Source organism: Eumetopias jubatus, unplaced genomic scaffold (genome assembly GCF_037043125.1).
Source record: "Eumetopias jubatus isolate StellerSeaLion01/CBP00866 unplaced genomic scaffold, mEumJub1_p1.0 scaffold_8, whole genome shotgun sequence".
Lineage (NCBI taxonomy): Eukaryota > Metazoa > Chordata > Mammalia > Carnivora > Otariidae > Eumetopias > Eumetopias jubatus.
Genome location: NW_028274814.1, coordinates 134,228,365 through 134,247,212, shown reverse-complemented (window position 1 = coordinate 134,247,212; position 18,848 = coordinate 134,228,365). Strand labels below are relative to the sequence as shown.

At 39.4% G+C, this 18,848-nt stretch overlaps 1 protein-coding gene across 5 annotated transcripts in view; it reads left to right on the top strand.

The window, feature by feature from the left end:
- MRTFA (myocardin related transcription factor A) overlaps window positions 1–18,848 on the top strand; it is a 192,814-nt gene that overhangs the window by 85,247 nt on the left and 88,719 nt on the right. The window contains exon 1 of one of the 5 annotated variants that reach the window (XM_028115592.2): window positions 12,630–12,892. The exons of the other annotated variants lie outside the window; for them this stretch is intronic. Coding sequence (XP_027971393.1) covers window positions 12,847–12,892 — 46 coding nt within the window. The 5' untranslated portion in view covers window positions 12,630–12,846. Of the gene's footprint in view, window positions 1–12,629; window positions 12,893–18,848 lie in introns of those variants that run through there. 5 annotated transcript variants of the gene reach the window in all.

Genomic DNA, 18,848 nt, shown 5'->3' with positions numbered 1-18,848 from the left:
TTGTTGAATGTACGAGCAAATGAATAAATGGTGAAACTGAAACTATTAACGCACTGAAACATTGACTTCTTAGATTTAAGCAATTAAGAAAGTGATTGTTGACTCTGTTGCTGGACAGAAGAAAAAAACCCAGTTTAATTCAGGGTTTAGGTAATTTGGAAGAAAGACTTTCTGAGTCCATTCCTGTATAGGTGAAATATGTTGTGGAATAATTCTTTTATTCTCTTAATTAGTGATAGAACATTTAGATCACAAGTTTTAACTATTTTTTTAAGTTGACCTCTAAAAATTTGAAATTTTCTTTTTTTAAAAAAGATTTATGTACTTGAGAGAGAGTGAGAGTGCGTGTGAGCGGGGGGGGGGTGCGGGCAGAGGGAGAGAGAGAGCATCTCCAGCAGACTCCCTGCTGATCTCAGAGCCTGATGTGGGGCTTAATCTCAGTACCCTGAGATCATGAACTGAGCCAAAATCAAGAGTCAGATGCTCAACCAACTGAACCACTCAGGCACCCTAAATTTGAAATTTTCTATATAATCCCAGTGTGTAAAACAACTATTCTGGTTGAATGAAACTTAAGTGGAGAAGCCAGACCCCCACTTACTTGGCATCCTTCTTGCCCCTCAGGAAACTCTTGAAAAAGCACAAGTTGAAAACTTCTGATCTGGATCACGGATCTCCTGTAATTTGAGCTGTGTCTGAGACAACCTCTTCAGTTGCTAGAATGGCTTCCTAACTGACAGGGGTCCCAAATTGATTACTTGTGATCATGCTTAGAAGGGAATATGGATACTTGAAACTGACAAACCTAATGTTGTATACAACATAACTATCATTTTGGCAAGAGAAAAGAAACCCAAGGAAGTGAAATTGTGTTGAACATCAGAAAGGAGATAGTAGGGGGAAAACTGTTAATTAGAATAATACTGAAGGGGAGGAGAGGGGCTTAATAAAGAAATATTCTGTAAGAAGTTTGATGACTACAAAATAACTTAGTGATAAAATGATGTCAGTGACCAGAAATACTAATTGCCTAGCAAAAATCACCAATTATCAAAATCAGGTTCTCTTACTATAGGGAGAAAATAGGAAATATTGATCAAGTTTCTTTTTTATTCCATCCAGCAACCACCAGTTAAATGTCTGGACAGGGGCAGTATTCTCAGTGTCTGGTTGCAGGGTCTTCTACTTGTGTACCTCAGTGGTGCTTCTTCCTGTCAGGAGGGGTAAGAGGCTGTATGTCCCAGGGAGAAGATCATTATTATATTTTATGCCAGATCTTCTTTACGTGGCTGTTTATAAGAAGGTAAAGATAAGAGCAGAAATGGAAAATCCTTGAGAAGATTGTGATATTGGAAAGTGTGTAGTTCTAGAGCAGAATAAATTCTAGAGTTAGGAGGTGCTTTTTCATGGATGGTGTACTGTGTATTGGAAGAATGGAGTGAGAAATTTCTTTCTTCTCAGATCGATTTCACTTAGAACCATATCTTATATAAAAATTCAGTGATTTAGTAAAGGACCTTACAGGGCAATAGGCAGTGAAGGTCCTGATACCTCTATTTCCTAAACAGGGGAAGAAGTTGGAGCTCTAATGAGAAGAGGTGCCTTTCGTTAACCCAGCCCTTATTAGCCTAATTGGAAAAAGTTAGTAGAGAAGTTTCAAGGTGTGTGTGTGTGTGTGTGTGTGTGTGTGTATTAAAGATTTTATTTATCGGACAGTGAGAGACACAGTGAGAGAGGGAACACAAGCAGGGGGAGTGGGAGAGGGAGAAACAGGCTTGCTGCTGCGCAGGGAGCCCGATGCAGGGCTCAATCCCAGACCCTGGAATCATGACCTGAGCCGAGGGCAGACACTTAATGACTGAGCCACCCAGGCACCCCCAAGGTATACTTTTTAAATATTATTTCTCTGTCTTCTTCTAGGCTGAGCATTTACATCTAAAAGATAAAATTGAGTGCGGGTGGCTCAGTTGGTTAAGCATACAGCTTTTGATTTTATCTCACTCAGGTCTTGATCTCAGGCTTGTGAGTTCAAGCCTTGTGTTGGAGCCCATTAAAAAAAAAAAAAGATAAAATTGATCTCCCTGTGGATCCTCTCCAGTCTGGGCTTGGAGAAGTCTGAAAGTACCTCTTTAATGATTAACCCCATTGGCTCCAACTAAGAGTTCTGGCATATGTTAAGTGAGTTTATCCAATGGGAAATTTAAGTTTCACTTTGCTTCTTCCTTTAATGGCATGGTGCTCTTTGGCTGTCTTTACGTATCCACCTCTTCTTAACACTAATCTGGTATTATTGGTTTTTTAAGTATGAGTTTCAGAACTGAGTCTGCATAAGGCTTATGTTCAGGAGCCCCTAGGATGGGAGCTGAGATACCTTTTGCTTCTTTTTCTCATTACAAATATATTGCATTTCACTTATCTTATAGATTTTGTGGGCAAGCAGGGGAATTTTGCCAGAATTCGTATTTCAAGGCTTCTATTGAAAAGTGCATTCCATGTTCCATATGATCAAATTACAAATGGACTTTTGGAATGTAATCCATTTATAAGTTGAGGACTTGCTTATATCCTAAGAGATGTGCCTCTTGAAGTTCAGGAATCATAGATTTAAGACATAGTGAATAATAATTAGCTGGAATGCGTTACTCAGAAGGCACTGCCGACAAAAGTTAGATAAATTAATGATGACAAGTTCATAAAGGTTTCTAAGAGAAATCTTGTATTTGGGAGATTATATTCTTGACCTTTTATTTTGTCCTTGACTCTTAAAATTTTATTTCAGGACAATCATTTGTACCTTTCTACAGTTCTGCTGTTGTTCACTGCCATGACCACTATGGAAATTAGTATTCAGCAGTTATTTATGAAGTGCCTGTAGTAAGAAAGAAACTAAGAAAGACATTGAAAGGTATAAAGAGGAGTAAGTTATACCAGTTACCAGTTTTTGCTCTATTCCCTCCTGTTCCTTTAATGAACAAACCGGTAGCTCTCTTATCAGAGCTAATCAATGTGAAATTTCTTTTTTTGCCCCCGTCCCCATTTTAGGTGCTACAGATTAAATTTGGGGCTAGTGGTCTGTTTATGGGGGATAATTTCTTTGGGACATGGATAGAGGTTGAATAACCAGGCAGCCTTTTTGAAAATGGTGAGATTTACCTTTCTTCTATCCTGTCTTGTCCCCTTCCTAAGCATCCCATGGGCAACTGTCCTGCACTTCTTGTGTTCCGGCCAACGAATCCCTGCTTGAATATTAAAGCTGATGAGACTTGTAGGACTTGAATTTTTGCGCTTTGAAGGAGGTCTCATTCTCATTAGAGAAAGTGCCTTTCTCCAACTCACCAAGGACTGAATAAATAAAGACTTGAAATATCGCCCACAAAAAAATTGCATATATCTTTACTTATAGGAACGTTCATTTCTGAAGCATGATTCAACAGATATGAATATATTTAGAGAACAGTGGGATGGAACATTTGAAATTATATCTTCTGAGCTGCTTATTAGAGCTTCTTATACTAATCACACACCTCGAAATTAGATTGATGATACATATTTTACCATTCAAGTATTTTTTCTTTTTTGGGGGGGAAAGATAATAACACATATAGAGAAAAAGACATAAAATCATAGGACAGTTTACAGAATAACCATAAAGCAAAGAGTTGTGTAACCACTACTCAATAGCCGCTCATTGTGAGCCCCAGGGAAGCCTCCTGTATGTTCCTCTCTGAACATAAACCCATCTTTTCTTTTTAGGAGTAGCTGCTGTTTTGACTTCTTGAAAATCATCTGTTTTTACCAATTATATAGTTCTTTTTTTTTTTTTTTAAGATTTTATTTGTTTACTTGACAGAGAGACCACTAGAGAGGGAACATGAGCAGGGGGAGTGGGAGAGGGAGAAGCAGGCTTCCCGCTGAGCAGGGAGCCTGATGTGGGGCTTGATCCCAGGAGCCTGGGATCATGATCTGAGCCAAAGGCAGACGCTTAACGACTGAGCCACCCAGGCACCCCCAATTATATAATTCTAAACAGTATAGTTTAGTTGAAGTTTATATGAATGGAATTCTGTATTCTTCTTTTGCTTGACATATGTGATATTCGTTTATGTATATAGTTTTAGTTCATCCATTTTCATTACTGTATAGTGGATGCACCTATGGAAGAGTACTCCATAATTTTTAGGGAATCTTCTGCTGATGAACATTTGGGTTGTTTCATTTGGGGGGGGGGAAGAGGAGCAGAGGGGGAAAGAAAGAATCTCAAACAGATTCCATCTTGAGTGTGGAGCCAATGTGGGGCTCATCTCAGGACGCTGAGCCAAAACCAAGAGTCAGATACTTTACCAACTGAGCCACCCAGGTGCCCCTTAAATTTTTTTTCTAAATGGACTCTCATTAATTGAAAATACCCCCCCACACACACACACTGATAAGCAAAGCTACCTCTTTCATATATCAAGGACTTACCTCATATGTGCGTGTGTTTCTGAGCTGTTTCCATTGGTCTGTTTGTTGATGCCTGCACCAGGACCTCATAGTCTTAACTATGATAATTATGTAATAAGCTGTTATATGGGAGAAGTAAGTCCTCCTACCTTATTCTTTTTCCAGTCTTTCTTGGCTTATTCTTTTTCCTTTGCATTTCCATATATATGAATTATAAAATCACTGTGGGATTTTGATTAGGAATTTTTGCATTAGCTCTATAAACCAATTTGGGGAGAATTAATATCTTCATGATATTACATGATATATTTTTCCACTTATTTAGATTTTCTATGAGGTCTCCTGATGAGGTTTTATAATTTTTTTGTGTGTTGGTCTTATACATCTTTTGTTAGATTTATTTTTAGAGGTTTTATATATTTTAATGCTATTGTGTTATCCTTGAAACATTTTTTTTTCTCACTGTTGCTGATCCCCAATTTTTTTTTAAAGGAATAACAGTTTGTATTTGTTACCTGCCATGCTGGGTGGGATGGGAAGTGAGCAGGAGAGAATGGCAATGGAAGGGACATACTAGGTCCTCTTTCATAGGCTTTTCTCTTCCTTTGTGCAAAGTTTAGGAAGTACTCATTTGTTCTGCCTAAGTGTGTAGCCTGTGGAAGAAAGGGCAGATCATGTATTCTTTCTTTGTAAGGGTACGCACTGTATCCTTTCAGTCTTTAGTGTTGCCAGGGGATACTAATTAACTGCTGAGAGAAGTAAAAATTTTGAGTGGGCTGTTTCTGATCTAAATTACAGTATTTTCTTGGGGAAAGGAAAGAGACTTGTTACTTAAGTTCCTCAGGAAGCCTGGTTGTCAAGGATTTTCTAGATTAGGTCTTCCAGCTAATGTGAAAATGCCCAAATCTTAAGTATGTCAATTCATTAAATGATTCTGTTTAAAATGTGATTTAAATAATTTCTCAACCTACTTCATCTCAGCACTTAGAATAATCAATTTCTCATTCTCAGATATTGTTCTAGGTTCCTGGAGAAAAACAGATACCAGATATAATCTCCCTCTTAAAACAGTGAAACAGAGGGGTGCCTGGGTGGTTTAGTTCGTTAAGTATCTGACTCTTGGTTTTGGCTCAGGTCATGATCTCAGGGTCCTGAGATGGAACCTGTGTCTGGCTCCACACCCAGGGTGGATTCTTCCTCTCGCTCTGGCCCTCTCGCTGCTCACATGCACACTCTCTCTCGCTCTCTCAAATAAATAAATCTTAAAAAACAAAAACAAAAACCAGTGAAACAAAAACAAATGGATCTCATCTCCCAGAGTAAATCGCTGTTAGCGTATGGCTTACTTACCTTGTCTTCTTCCAAATGTACATTTTAAATATAACTAAGCTAATATTATGTTTTCTTCATTCTGCATTACAGCTTAAGATTTTTCAGATGTCATTGAAATGTTTTTATTATTAGCCTTTATAATGGGTATGTAACATTACATTCTGTGCCATCATTTATTTAATTTTTCCCCTCATTGGACATTTGAATCATTTTCTGTTTTTCACACATATGCTAGTATTGAGATGAAAGTCTTTTATTTATTTATTTTTAAGATTTTATTTATTCATTTGAGACAGAGATATGGAGAGGGCATGAGTGAGGGAGAGGGAGAATCAGACTCCCGCTGAGCAGGGAGCTCGATGTGGGGCTCGGTCCCAGGACCTGGAGACCATCATCTGAGCCACCGAGGCGCTCCAGATGAAAATCTTTAAAGGCTTTTTCTGCATTTTGGATTATTTCCTTAGAAGTAGAAATGTTGTCTTAAATAATTTCACCATTTCAAAGTTGAAAAATTCAGTGTCTGTTGAGCACCGTATGTATGTTAAGTATTGGCGAGACAGTAAGGAAAAAGATAGATAAAGTTCACATTGTCATGGAATTTATATTTAGTGAAAGAAAGATTAGAGTTATACAAACCAATTCATAGCTGAAAACTTTGGTAAGTGCTTTGGTGGGGGGCGGAGCACAAGATAATAGCAAATCTCATAGAGATGGTTCTGTTTTGGTGGGGGAGGAGAGGGGAATTGGTTGGGAAAGGCCTCTTTGAGGAAGAGATGTTTAAGCTAACAGCCAAAACACAAGTAGTGGTTGGCCAAACAAAGGAAAGAGGGAATAGCATGTGTTAAGGCTGGGGGAGATGGGGAAGTGGGAGAGGGGACAGGGCACAGGCAAGGATTGTTGGCGAATACTTGGCACAAAACAACTAAAAGAATACCAGTATGTCACTGGAGAGAGGAGAAGGTGATGTGAAGTGAGTAGGTAGATAGGAGCCAGATCACACAGGCCTTTGTAGGCCTCGTGAAGAATTGAGGTTCTTGAGAAATACCTTGTCCCATTCCATTCCAAGTGGCCTGCAAGTTTATACTTCTGTCAACCCTGCATGAGTGCCTGGCTCACTTATTAACATTGATTATCTCATTTGTGAAAGGCTTCATTAATGTGACAAATGAAATGTTTTCATTTCAGTTTGTATTTCTTTGATTACTAGTGAGGAAGAACCTTTCCCCAAATGTTTGTAGCCAGTGGGTGTTTCATTGTTTTTGACCATTCAGTTCATTTCCTTGTCCATTAAAACATTATTTTTAACATTCTTCCAAAAGTACTGTTGGGGACCGTTTGTTGGAAATTTGTGGAAGAGTTTCTTACATGTCTCTCACTCAGTATATACTCTGGATAAGGGGCTGGATCAGGTCAAGACTGGGTTTCTTTTGGCTTTGTTATTTTATGATTTGTGGGTATACAAGTCTGTGGAGTTGGGAATTCAAAAGGAAACTGATAAGGGTGCCTGGTCGGTTAAGCATCTGCCTTTGGTTCAGGTCATGATCTCTGGGTCCTGGGATTGAGCCCCATGGCTGGCTCCTTGCTCAGCGGGCAGCCTGCTTCTCCCTCTGCCACCCTTTACCGCCCCCCGCCCCCCTGCTCTCTCTCTCAAATAAAGAAATAAAATCTTGGAAAAGAAACTGATAAACTCTGGTCTCTGGCCCATTAATTTTCTTAAGAACCAGCTCACATCATCTTTTCCCTAAGAAGCAATCCAAGTCTCTTGTAACCAGAACTAATTGCTGCCTTGTACAACTTGTTTGTACTCTTATTTGGTACTTCATTTTTTTCATTTTTCTTTTTTAAATTTTTGGTTAGAGATTTTCTACCCTACTTCTTTATAAGGAAGGCCCTGAGGGCAGAGGCAGTGTCAGTCTGGTTCACCCTTGTCTTTGTGCCCCCACTGGCTTGAGGGCGATATTTCAGACATACAGTGTGAATGACCTGCCTGCTTATATTTATAGCTATCATAGCCCTTAACATTTACTGTTCTTTGAAAAGGTACCTGAAAACACTGCCTTCATGTATCCCGAGGCCAGGGGATAGCATACCTGTGGTAATGTGTGATCCTCCCAGCCTTGCAGATCTTGACTGCGTTTTTCATTCAGTAGTAGATTTTGTTCACAGGATATGGAAGCTGACCAGGACCTGTAGTGACTTGCCTAGGTGTTGGGTTACGTTATCATTGGGTGTTTCCACTTTGCCAAAAACCAGGTATCTTCTGGGGGAGAGACTTAACTGGTTGGGACCTGTACAATTTCATTATGATGATTAGATTTTTGTAGAGCGGAACCTCAGTAAACCACATGCTCTTGTGAGAATCTAAGTCAGATATGGACATAGGAACAAGAATAGATTTTAGTGTACTGAAATCCCACAGAGATCATAAAAAGGCATTTATTAAACTTTGTGTATATTACCTGTCTATACTACATTCCATCATAGAAATTAATATCAGTTATTGGTGACGTTGACAGCTTTTGATGTTAAAAGAATTCTTCTTTGTAGTGAGCTAAGCTCTCTGTTTTTCTGGTTTCTCCTACTCATTCCCTACAAGTTGGGCATTTTCATTGTCATTAGCACTTAATATCCCTAAGGGCATTACTGTGGTTGTCCTTATTTAACTCTATACTTCAATGCTGTGGAAATTTTAGTCTTCCTCATGTAGTTTTCCACATAATAGCACCTTCAGCATGTGCTTTAATGAAAATTGTAAGACCACCTGCCTTTTCTGGGTAGGTAGGGATTCTTTAGTTGTTATGAACTTTTCCCATAATGTTAGAATTTTCTGCACTAAATAGGACTTTTCATTCCATTTTGCATACATTTATGAATGCTGTCACATGTCAGACACGGTGCTCCATCTGTTAATGCAGAGGCATTAAGCCATGTGGTAAAGAGCAATAATAGAGGTGGGCACAGGTTCTGGGGGAGCATAAATGAGGGGTATTTAGCATATCCATGGAGAGTGTGAGGAGGGTGGGGAGAGTGCCAGGTCATCGCAAGGCAGCGGTTAAACTAAGTTTTGAAAGATGAGTAAGAATTACTTGGTAAGAGGGATGGTTTTTAATCAAGGCAAGGCTAGCGAGAAGGAGACAGTTTAGAAGCTGTTGCTGAAGTACATACACACTACCACCTTTGCAGTATTCTTGTGAAAAGCTTTGAGCTAAATTGGATCAAGCTTCTGTACTTAACTTGTACTAATTTACTGGAAATATAGGGGATGGAGCAGCGTGTTAAATGTCACCATGGGGGGTGTAGGTGGGAAAACAGCCTGGATTTTTCAACAAATAAACTACAAAAAAAAAAGAGAAGGGAGGGATTATGGATTAAAAGAGATTTAAGAGACATCAGTGAAATGCAGTATATTGTCCCTGTTGGACTCTAATTTGAATAAATCAACACTAAAAAATTTGAGACAGTTGGGAAAATTAACCATAGTGGATAGTTGATGATATTAAGAGATTTTTTAAAATTTTGGGTGGCAATAATATTGTGGTTTTGTTAAAAAAAAATGTTCCTTTAGATGTACAGAATAAAGATGAAATGAAATTATGACTAGAATTTGCCCCAGAATGATCCCATGTGGGCTGGGTGCTGTGTGTGGGGAGGGTAGAAGGGCCACAGATTTTGAAGCTAAGTGATGGGGGTTTGCAGCTTATTATGTCATTCTTTCTACCTTTGTGTTTGAATGTTTCTATGATTTTTTTTTTTAAAAGATGTTGCTATATTCTGGGCAAGAAATTTAAAGGACCTGAAATAAAGCACTGGCTGTAAGGATGAAAAAAAGGATAGGTTTGAGGAATAAGCTTTGAGACAATTAGTTATACTTAGATGTCTGGGGCTGGAGGGAGGGGTGTCTAAGTTTATGGTTTGGGACCTGAGTACTGTTACGTAAGATAGGGAAAATGGAAGCAATATATCTTGAGGGGTTGGTATTGGGTGGTATTGGGTACTTGTTTTGGGACATATTGATGTGAGATAGCCGGGTAGAGATGCACAGTAAAGTCAGACCTAGATGTGGATCAGAATGTGGGTAGTAGTTAACCCCAAGAAAGGATGAGATTGCCCAGGGAGAATATGTAAAAGAGGGAAAGGGTGCCCCTGATAGCAGCAGAAAAAGAGAGAGAGCTACTTAGGATGCTGAAAGGAGTGGTCAGTGAGGGAAGAAAGTACGACTTTTAAGAAAATCAAGGAAATAGGAAGTTTTAAGAAAGGTGTAAGAACTTTGACAAATCAGTGGGAAGGTCAAGTAGGATAAGAACTTGTCTAGTTCCTCTTGATTATGAACATTAAAGGCCTTTGGGGAGCCTGTGGGGGTGGGGGGAAGCTTTGTGAATACACTATATTGATATTCTATAGTTATCAAGTCCCTTTTGTGTGGATTATTAGAGACTATAGCATATTTGTGTTGATTAGCTACAGAGTTATAATTAAAAGCAAAAGAACTTTTATTTAATTGGAAATTAAGATCATTACCCTTCATTCCCTCAGTGCCATTAATTTGAAAATCATGTTCACTTGTACAAAGACCTTATCAGAGTTTACTTTAGTTCTCTATGAAATTTTGCTAATTGACCCAAAGATAGTGGCACTGAGGCTGTCCTAGGAGTTCAGACTTTTAGAATTGTGAAACCTGTCTTAAAGCCAGTTTCACAGTGAATCTGGTGCTGTGCTGATACTCGTCAAGGTAGATACAAGATCTTAGCAGTAGGCAAAGATTATGTGGCTTATTTACATTTTTTTAAGGATTAATTTTTTTAGATTTCTGTCTTAAAAATTGTTTCCCCCCCCTTTTTTAAGATTTTATTTACGTATTTGACAGAGACAGCGAGAGAGGGAACATAAGAGAGAGAGTGGGAGTGGGGGAAGCAGGCTTCCCGCTGAGCAGGGAGCCCGATGCGGGGCTCCATCCCAGGACCTGGGATCATGACCTGAGCCGAAGGCAGACGCTTAACGACTGAGCCACCCAGGCGCCCGTTTTCCTTTTCTTCAGCTCTTTTTATCCCACATTGCGGAGGAGATAATGGGAGTGGACTTGACAGGAAAAAGCTAGCCATCAGATGCACTGTGATGTCTTATTGCTCCCACCACCGTATGACTGTCGGTATCTCTGTAGGGCTGCAGTATTGACAGTCGTGGCCTTCTGCCACTCTTCTACAGCCAAGAGAGACATGTTGGTAGGAAGGACACAGCCCTCTTGCCCTTCTTGCCATCCTCTGTGTAGGAATCTTATAATTTGTATTTATTTTCCTGTAAGTACAGAACTGTGAGAACTTGTTTCATTTGAAAAACCCTCACACAGCAAACTGTACAGCCCACATAGGGACAAAGGAATGATTCACCCTTTTAAAGATGCTGTTCCTTTAGTTGTTAACCTCTGACCAGAGTACCATGTAGTCTGAGAATTGAAATGTACCCATTTTTCATAAGACAGTTGGGAATTTGGTTGCCAGAAGGGGCCAGTGAGAATGCTTCTGTCTTCCCAGAGCAGCATTTAGCCCACACTGGCTGCCACTCCATTGCCTGTTGAGTCATTCCCACAGTTCTATATAGAGCTTTTCTGGCTTTTAAACATGATGTTCTTGGAATGAGAAAGAAAGGAACTTTTTCTCTCCTCCACAAAGTCTCCCCCACCCCAAATCTGCATTGCTTTCCTTTTTCTAATAACAGAATATTGCCCTCAATCATGCTGAGACTGTTTTCTCTTCTGAGGTCTCTTAGTGCTTTCATTTATCATTGGTTTGACTCTGTGAGCGTTTTGGCATTTGCGGGGCTGCGTTTGCAGCAGCAGACTTTCAAGATACAGGCTGCTACTTAGCCAGAAAGATTGAGGAATTCTAGCTAAACATACCAAACATGGATTTCTAGTTTTCAGCTGTTTAAAAGTCAATCAGATATGCCAACAGGCATCTTAGTATCCTTATTATCACGATCAGTTAGTAAAAAGGACCGTAAAGGGAATGAATGAGCTTTTCACTTCAGATAAATGAAATTGCTGTGATTTGAAAGGATTTTGGTTTGTTTTTGTTTTTGCAGTGGAAGGTAAAATGCCCGTGTTTATTCTTATTCAGAAGAGCCTGCTCTGTGCTAGTGGAAAAAGAATTAAAGTTTCTTTATCAGGAAAGGGTAATTGTTATGTATTTGAACTATCTTCTTATGTGTTCCATACATCTAGCAAGGTCATAACACATTTTAGAAAAGTCAAATAACATCAGTAAACTCTCTATTGACAGCCCAAATGTCTCACACAGGAACAAGTTAAGGGGCCCTTTTAGCGGACTGGCAGATCTGAAAGACAAATTACAGCTCCGGAATGTATTCAGATGACTTTTTGAAACAGATATTTTAATTGAAGTTGGGGTGGAGAAATAGTTGCGCTTCTGTAGTTAAATGTTCAACTTCCTTAACCTGTTATCTATAAATATCACAGATGAAAAAGCCCATAGAACTCTTTTACAGAAAATTAAGTCACCATACATATTCATCTGTATGCATGTGTGTATATGTGCCTAATTCCCATCCTCACCTCCCACTAATACATCAGTAATTGGGCTGTTTGTTTCAAAAGATTGGGTTGTTTGGATTGTGTTTAATCTGCTCTAAACTGCATTAGCAGCAATGCCCCTTATACTGAAGGTTTGGAACAAACGTCATCTTCTCTTCCTGAAAAGGGGAAAAAAAGCAGTTGATCTGTGTTCTGAAGGTCTCTCTCTCTGTGTCTCCCCTCCCCCAGAGACGAACAGCAAGGAGGAGGAGCTCACTCACTGTTCTAACCACACTTCATAGGTCTTAACTCGAACGCCTTTTGGTTTCCTGTCTGCAAGTAATTCAACTCTGTGCCATCTTGACTTGCTTGAAGGGTGGATAAATTGGTAACTGCACTGAGGAGGGGAGTGAGTTCTCACAGTCTGAGCATAAGGCACGAGACTGAATTTATGAAAGCTTTGGTAGCCTCTGAAGACAACATCTTCTGTGACTTTGAATTTTTTCATTGTATTTGTGGGCTGCTGTTTCTGAGAAGAATCTGTCATGACTCTACTGGAACCTGAGATGTTAATGCTGGCCGTGCAGTCTGGTAATTCCGTTATTTCCTGCAGATTCTATTTGTCACAGGTTTCTTTAATAAGGTTGGGTACTAGGTTTGAATAGAGATGGAAGATAGCTGGGAGTAAACAAATTGTCCAGTGAATGTACTGCATGTTCGGGTTTCTTTTGTAAAAAAAATTAGTTTTTTCTAGTTGCAAACTCTAGTTACTCTAGTTATTCAGACATAGCTTTGTTTTAGATGTTTACTGACTTAAGACTGTTCAGTGAGGGGAAGAAAACATTTCCCTTTAGTTAAGTGTTTTCTTATTATCTGTAGCACTGCTTTTAATGTAGAATAATTAAATCCCTTTTGCTGTTTTATACGTTACTGTCTTTAATCACTAATCCACACTCTTATTATTATGTCTCTTCGCGAAAGCATGTTTTAAAATTTTCCTTCTTTCTCATTTTGTGGTATAACCTTCTGAATCATCTTTTGGTTCTTGGAAATGCCCTTGATAATACAGAAGATTGAGACTCTAAGTTTTGGAGATGGGGAAGTTTGAGCAAGAAAGTAGTCAACAGAAAGAATGTAGGATTTTTAAAATTCTGTCTCTAAAAACAGTTTTCTCAACTCAAAAGTGTCTTTTACAACAGTTTAAAATTCCAGTTTGTTTTTAATGGTTTCCTTTACTTTGTGTTTTTGAAACTTTTAAGTCAGATATCTAAAAATAGGGAATGTTCTTTCGTTATTTTTAGACTTCTGCTAAAATGTAGTCTGTAGTGTTTTCCTGTTTCAGAGCATATCTTGAAAGATTCATACAAGTGGCATTTGCGGACCTCTTCCCCTCCACTGGCTTTCACTCATTAGAATGAGATAGGCTCCTTGGTTTTGGGAGATAACTGTCTCTGGCAGAATTGGTCATACTGTTCTCCTTGGGGAACACTTAGATAGTATGTTGAAGGAGACAGATATCCATCTGAAGACAGGATCAGATGCTATCAGCTTAAGCTTTATGGACAGGGGGCAAAGAGGAAAGATACTGCTACCATTCTGTTCTGTCTAGTTTTGCAGATAAGACCATGATGGAGTCATTTATTGAGTTCTTCTGTTCATATATGCTGTACTTTTTAGGTTGTTGCCTTTCATTTTCCTCCCCCAGATCTGTTGAGCTCGGTGTTCTTTTTTTTTTTTTTTTAAGATTTTTTTTTTTTATTTATTTGGCAGAGAGAGATGGGGAAGCAGGCCTCCCTCTGAGCAGGGAGCCCGATGCGGGGCTCGATCCCAGGACCCTGGGATCATGTCCCAAGCCAAAGGCAGACGCTTAAGGACTGAGCCACCCAGGTGCCCCTGAGCTCTGTTCTAAACAAGATAGTATTATCTGTTTCCTACCTGTCTTTGATGAAATAGCTCCTAGTTAAACTGACTCGGGGCTTGTTTTGTTTTGTTTTGTTTTGTTTTGTTTTGTTTCCCTTCTCTGTGTTATAGTTGTATATGTGGGCAAGCGCGTATTTTATCTTAGGGAGTGTAAGTTAGCATTTGAACTCTTCTCTCCCTCTTTGATTGCTTTGTTACTTACAGATTATCTCAGTCCAGTAACTTTTCTTAATAAAGGTTAAAAGATTATTTGCTCTCCCCTAAGGGGGTCTCACTGGTTCCCATCTGGATAAGGGAAAGGGACTACAACTTGTCTTGCCTAAGAGCTATTTTTCCTATGACATATGTTGGGCAGGACTAGCCACCCATCTGTTGGACCAACTACTTCATAAAACTTTCAAAGGATGATAGTTTATAAGACAAGTATGGATAAAATTGACAAGGGTGGTGGGTACAGGTAGAATGAAAGGTCTGTAGAGAACAAATAGCATGTATGTGTACCTCTGTCTTTTGCTTATGTTCATAAAAGAGAAACTGGGTATAGCAAACTGATTGCTCTAGTACATGTGGTTCCTAAATGCTCAAAATTTCTGTAAAGTTGTTACTGTTTTCTTCTGAAGCTGTAGTCATTATGCTGGATTGCAACAGTAATATGATAGCTATATTTATGATAAGAAATGAAAAAGCTCATTATGAAGCCTTGATAAGCTAGAAGCCAATCATTCTTTCTAAAAAGTCAAGACATTTAGACTATATGAGCCATAGGTTATTCTAGCAATACAGTATTTGGATTTTTATGAATATATACTTTATAGGTGAAACTACTGTTTAATAAGATTTTAAAAATAAACTCTTTTAGACAAGATTCAGGATGCAAAGTCTTTACCCTATATTAAACATTAGGATACTGACTATTAGAGCAAAGTTCCAGGGTACGTTGTGTATTTATTAACAGTTTTACATTTTTTTAAGATTTTATTTATTTATTTGAGAGAAAGAGAGAGAATACAGAGGGAGAGGGAGAAGCAGACTCCCCACTGAACAGAGAGCCCAATGTGGAGTTCGATCCCAGGACCCTGAGATCATGAGCCGAGCGGAAGGCAGACACTTAACCGACTGAGCCACCCAGGGGCCCCACCAGTTTTCATTTAGTGTTTGGAACTTGGCGATTTTGGTGAGACATACTTGCATATAAAGACTTTAATCCTCCTTAGTGCTGATGGTCTTTTTTTTTTTTTTTTTAAGATTTTTTATTTTATTTATTTGAGAGAGAGCACCCAGAGAGAGAGAGTAAGCACAAATGGGGGGCAGAGGCAGAGGGAGAAGCAGGCTCCCCTCCGAGCAGGGAGCCCCATGCGGGGCTTGATCCCAGGACCCCGGGATCACAACCCAAGCCGAAGGCAGACACCTAACCGACTGAGCCACCCAGGCGCCCCTGCTGATGGTCTCTTACTGACCCCTTGAGATCCAGTTCATATGTGCCTTTCTGTGAACCCTATCTGAATAGAGTGCACCCTTCCTTCTCTCTGTTCTATAGCACCATCTTTACAATGTAGACGAATTATCATTTTTACCTATCTCTCTAATTAGATTTAATAATCTAATGCAATATATTCATCTATATATTGGCACATGGTATACGCTCGGTAAGTTTTTTTTTAATAAATGAAAAAATTTGATTTGGCATACTTCCCTTATTAAATAGGCATAAGCCTTTGAATCAAGATTTTATCAAAAATTTTTGAAATCTGTTTTGCATTAAGAAATGAATCCTCCAGGGGCGCCTGGGTGGCTCAGTTGTTAAGCATCTTGCCTTTGGCTCAGGTCATGATCCCAGGGTCACCTAAGAAATGCAGCATATGGGGCGCCTGGGTGGCTCAGTCGGTAAGCGTCTGCCTTCGGCTCAGGTCATGGTCCCAGGGTCCTGGGATCGAGCCCCGCATCGGGCTCCCTGCTCCGCAGGAAGCTTGCTTCTCCCTCTCCCACTCCCCCTGCTTGTGTTCCCTCTCTTGCTGTCTCTCTCTGTCAAATAAATAAATAAAATCTTAAAAAAAAAAATGGAGCACAATATGCACTGAAGTCCTCTTAGTGCCCTTTTTGATTTATCCCTTAGAAAACTGTTTTCTTTATTTTTAGCTGTATCTGCCTTTTGAATCTTTCATATTTTGTACCCATACATGCTATCTATTTAAAAATATTAATAATTGAAAAGCATTCCTCAGTCCATTTACTCCCTTATCACTTGATGTTTATATACTTAATTCTTTTTTTAAAAGATTTTATTCATTTATTTGAGAGAAAGAGTAGGAGCGGAGGGTGGAGGGGCAGAGGGAGAGGGAGAAGCAGACTCCCTGCTGAGCACGGAGCCTGGTACAGGGCTCAAACCCAGGACCCCAAGATCAGGACCTGAGCCAAAGTTAGACACTTAACCAGCAGAGCCACCCAGGCGCCCCTGCTTAATTCTTGCATATTTCTTTAACTTCTAGTTCCCTGATCATTACAGTTTGCCTCTGAACTGTATATTTTATAATAGTTTGGGTTGGAAAGAAGGGAGTAGTAATTCATAAAAACAAGGTTGAAGGAAGATGGTGGACAAATAACTTTTGCCCTTTTTGGTAATAGGTTAACTCCTGTTCACAAGGAAGGGCCCCTTGTTTGGGTTCATGTCACTCAGGGATCTATAGAGCTGGTGAAAAACTTCAGAACTTTCAGCAATACCTACCTTTTTGATCTCCTGATAATCTAAATATTAGTGTGGGCTTTTAAAAAACACATTTTTGTTTATATTCAAGGGATTTTAGAGCTTGAGGAAACCTTAGGTATTTTCTTGTCTTCTATTTAAGATGAGGAAATTGGTCCATTGAGGATAATTTATTTCCTGAAGCCACATTATTAATTAGTGGCAGAGATGGAAGGAGAATTCATTTCCTTACTCCCATGACAGTGCTCTTTGTGCTGTAACATACTTATAAGAAACCATCAGAGACCTCTGATGTATGAGATTGTTTATAATTTTCCCTGGAGATCTTGGTTTTCCTTGGGTTTTTCTGTTGCAGGTTTCTATCACTGCTCAGATTGATTCCCATCTTAAGAGGTGGATATAAAAACCAGTGCCTGAGTGTTTAGCTCCTGCTCCTGAGGAGTGGAATCAGATACTACAGGCCTCAGTGGTTGTCTCCATCTTGCTTTGCCTTCTCTGGCTTGGTTGATGATCTCATACCTTGACGGTGATCTCAGAAGACAGGTAGACAGATGGCTGTTGTCATCAGTATTCTGGATTACATCTTATTGCCTTTTCTCTGACTCATTGATTTATCTGGGATCCCCTTAGAGTTAGGACCCAGATCAAAGGAATTTGAATTCATCTGTCTGTCTGTATCCTTTTTTCCCCTTTTGTTTCCTTTTGTATGAGGCAAGCTGTCAAGACCATGAGCCACGGTTTTAGCTTTATTAAATCAGTGCCAAATGAAATAAAGGTGAGTTTCATACAGTCTTGTTTTTTTTTGGAACTTCATTTCTATGATTACCACATGCATTGTTTTTGAAAGGATTTTCTTTATAACAACAAGGAAAAAAATACTAAAAACCCTTGCTTTGCCGTCAACAACAAAAAATAACTTTCTCTGCCTTTCAAGAAGCTCAAGGGCATTATCAGGCTGAATTCACAGTGTCAGGGGTCTGGGGCATCCTTGATCTCAATGGCAGTCACATAAATGGGGTGGTGGCTGCAGCAATTGGGTAAGTATAGAGGGCCTACCAAAGAAGAATATGTGGCAATTACATAGTGAAAATAAACTTAATCGAGAAATGTTTATAGTGTGTTATAATCTTAAAGTGTTTTATGTATATTATCTTATTTGATCTTGACAACAACTCTTTGAGGTATCTGTATCTTCTCATTTTACAAAAGAGGAAACTGAGGCTCAGAGAGGCTCCGGGACACACAGTAAGAGATGGAACTGATGTTTACATTCAGGTTTTTTACTTTAAGCACCAGTGACTTATATTTTCCATTTAAAATGAAAGTCAGATCAGCTCCCTTCTCACTTAGAACCTTCTAGTGGTTCTCATTCACAGGAAAAGCCGAAGTTCTTGTAGTGCCTAGAGTCTGCATGACCTGCCCCCAGCTCTGTAACTCTCAGATTGCATCTCCTCCTCTTCCCTCGCTTGATCTGTCCCAGCCTTACTATTCTCTTTGCTGTCCCAGCATACCTTAGGGAATGCTCCTGTTTCAGGGCTTCTGTACTTGATGATATTCCTTCTTTTTTTAGGAGGCACTTTTTACTGGTAGCCTCATGGCTTGCTCCCTCACTTACTTTAGATCTTTGTTCAAATGTCACTTACTTGGGCCTTCCCTGACCGCCCTTAGGCACATTTGTTCTTGAGACCATGCCTTTCAGCTATTTTGTGTAGCATGCACTGTACTAACTAGTGCAGTGGTTTTCAAAGTGGTCTGGGAAACCCCTAGGTGTCCCTGAGACCTTGTCTGTAGGTGCAAGATGAAGGCTTTTTATATATTTATGTTAAAATATTATTTACCTCTTTTACTGTTGTCCTCATGAGTGTACACTCTAGTTTTCCAGAGCTACATGATGTATGATACCTCAACAGATTGAATGCAGTATAT